This window comes from Rhagoletis pomonella, unplaced genomic scaffold (genome assembly GCF_013731165.1).
Source record: "Rhagoletis pomonella isolate Grant_MI unplaced genomic scaffold, Rhpom_1.0 Rhpom_scaffold_09909, whole genome shotgun sequence".
Lineage (NCBI taxonomy): Eukaryota > Metazoa > Arthropoda > Insecta > Diptera > Tephritidae > Rhagoletis > Rhagoletis pomonella.
The window spans coordinates 543-2875 of NW_023468438.1; the positions used below are offsets into that span (position 1 = coordinate 543).

Consider the following 2333-nt stretch of genomic DNA (forward strand, 5'->3'; position numbering starts at 1 on the left):
TGTGCGGTGGCTCTTATAGCTGTGTCCTTACATCTATTCCGTGTGTTGCAATATCCACGAAAGCAGCAGTTAATTTTTTATGAAGAAAATTATTACAAAATTTTCGAAAATTTCTCTACTTATATGTTTGGCTCTTCTTTGTTTTATTTTTCCAACGTCAAAAGCTGGATTTTTTTTTTTGAAAAAGTTGGTACAACAAAAAATACGAAACACGTTTTCTGTCAGATAGCTAAGATGGCGGATAAGAAGAAGAAGTGAAACTACCTTCTAAAAATTATTGTATCATGCGGTACATGTTGACAGTGTTCAACACAATTTCACTGAATGTGAATTGGATGCGTTCAATGAATTATAAAAGAAATAGAAAATACCCTAACGGCGTGATTTGGCAGTGTTCAATGTGACACACTTTAAACTTAAAATGAAGAACAATTTAGGGTTATCGTGAGTTTCTTTTTCCACGAATCGGTTCACTTTTCATTTCCGTGTATTGACTACGGACGGATGAAAAAATTCCGGTCGAAACTCTCGATAAGGCTGATTATCTTAAAAAATAGTAGTAAAATCGGTCTTTGGGGAGTATGGGAGTACAGATTTCAGAATTGTAGTAAAATACTCCCATAGTAGTACTTTCGGCAGCACTGACCGCAGGTCTCAAGTTTTGTAAAAGATTGGTTGCGATTTCTTCCAAATCCGCTACATTCATATTTAAGTTTTTTCGAAGGATACTCAATGGAATTTCATCTTCAGAATCCTCTTGAATTTCAGCCATATTCAAAACATTGTTCCAGCATTTGGATAGCACAAGAGCATCCACTTTACTCCATGCAGATTCTAAAGTAATAATAGCTTCCTTAAGTGTGATTGCCTTCATACATTCTAGCAAATCACACCCCTTTGCAGCAACGGAAGCCAAAAGACTGTTTCTGTAATAAAGTTTCGTAATCCTAATTGCGTTTTGATCCATGGGTTGTATTAGGGGGGTTCTCATTTGGTGGCATAAACATTGTTAAAATAGAGCCGTCTTTACTTTTAAGTTCATTCTCAGGTGGATACGATGGAGCGTTATCAATTAAAACGATAGCTTCAACTGGAAGTCCTTTTTGTGTCAAAAATTTTGTAACCTATGTACATAATTGGATGAGTTGTAAGGTACTGATTTGCGAGAAATTAAAACTTACCTCAGGTATGAATGAGCGATGGAACCAATCTTTGAAGATAGCACCAGTCATCCAAGCGGACTTAGAATGTCGATAATGAACAGAGCAGTCAAAACCTTTAAAACAACGGGGTTTTCTAGAGTGTCCCACCACAAGAAGCTTGAGTTGATGAGATCCTGTCGCATTTGAACAGCACAAGAACGCTACCCTTTGCTTTTCCATCTTTGCACCTGGGGCCATTTTTTCTAATGATGAGACATACGTCTTTTGTGGCAAAAGTTTCCAAAATAAACCGGATTCGTCGGCGTTGCAAAGTTGTTCACGACTTAAACCAAGCTCTTCCATTTTCGTCTTTAGCGCTATTTTGAATGGATCAACCAACTGGTGCTGCGAAGATAGTTTTTCCCCAGAAATTTGGAGCAACCGAACGCCATATATCTTTTTGAAGCAGTCCATCACTGGCATTGAATTCAAGGCAATCTTCTTTCATTTTACAATGAAGTTCTTTCGGCTTTTCTTTCAACATCAGTCCGCTAACTGGGAGTTTTTTGTCTCTCATATGCAAAAACCATCGATATATCGATTTTCCATTTTTGAATACTCTGAAGGGCGCATAGTTTTCCTTTTTCCAGGACCGATAAATGTATTGTTGACACATTTAGAGATAGCATTTTCATTTTTTTCTTATTCCACATATTGTAGACTTTGTCACTCCATATTTAGTTGCTATGCACCTTTTCGTATGTATTCCAAAATATCTGATTTTTCTCTTAAAGTCAAAAACTTATGCTTTTTTGTGTGCATATTTAAAAATTATTAATATCTAATTATTTCTTAAGAAAATAAAGAAGCAATCGTGCTTGCGTGCAATAACCAACTAACAACATTAGAAATTCTTACTGACGACCGACGTAGGAGAAAGCAAAACGTTTATGTTAGCACATACCAGCATTTTCGAGCGATACATATAGACATTTTCAATGAACTAGGGGATTCCCCAAATTACAAAGCGATGGAAATTCTTTAGACATTTTTCAAAACAATAATGTTCATATTTTAGAGCTTTTGCCCCATGTTCATATTTTAGAGTTGCCAATGGTAGCGAAAAAGTGTTCATATTTTGGGATGTTCATATGTTAGGATGTTAATATTATCGCGAGTTCACTGTATATT

The 2333-nt window shown here is 36.0% G+C and overlaps 1 protein-coding gene across 1 annotated transcript; it reads right to left on the reverse strand.

Moving 5' to 3' along the window:
• Positions 1 to 879: 879 nt before the first annotated feature.
• LOC118756338 (jerky protein homolog-like) lies at positions 880 to 1505 on the reverse strand. Its single transcript, XM_036491109.1, is given in 3 exon segments — positions 880 to 972; positions 975 to 1124; positions 1182 to 1505. Coding segments are annotated over 3 exon segments (567 nt in total).
• Between the last annotated feature and the right edge of the window lie 828 nt (positions 1506 to 2333).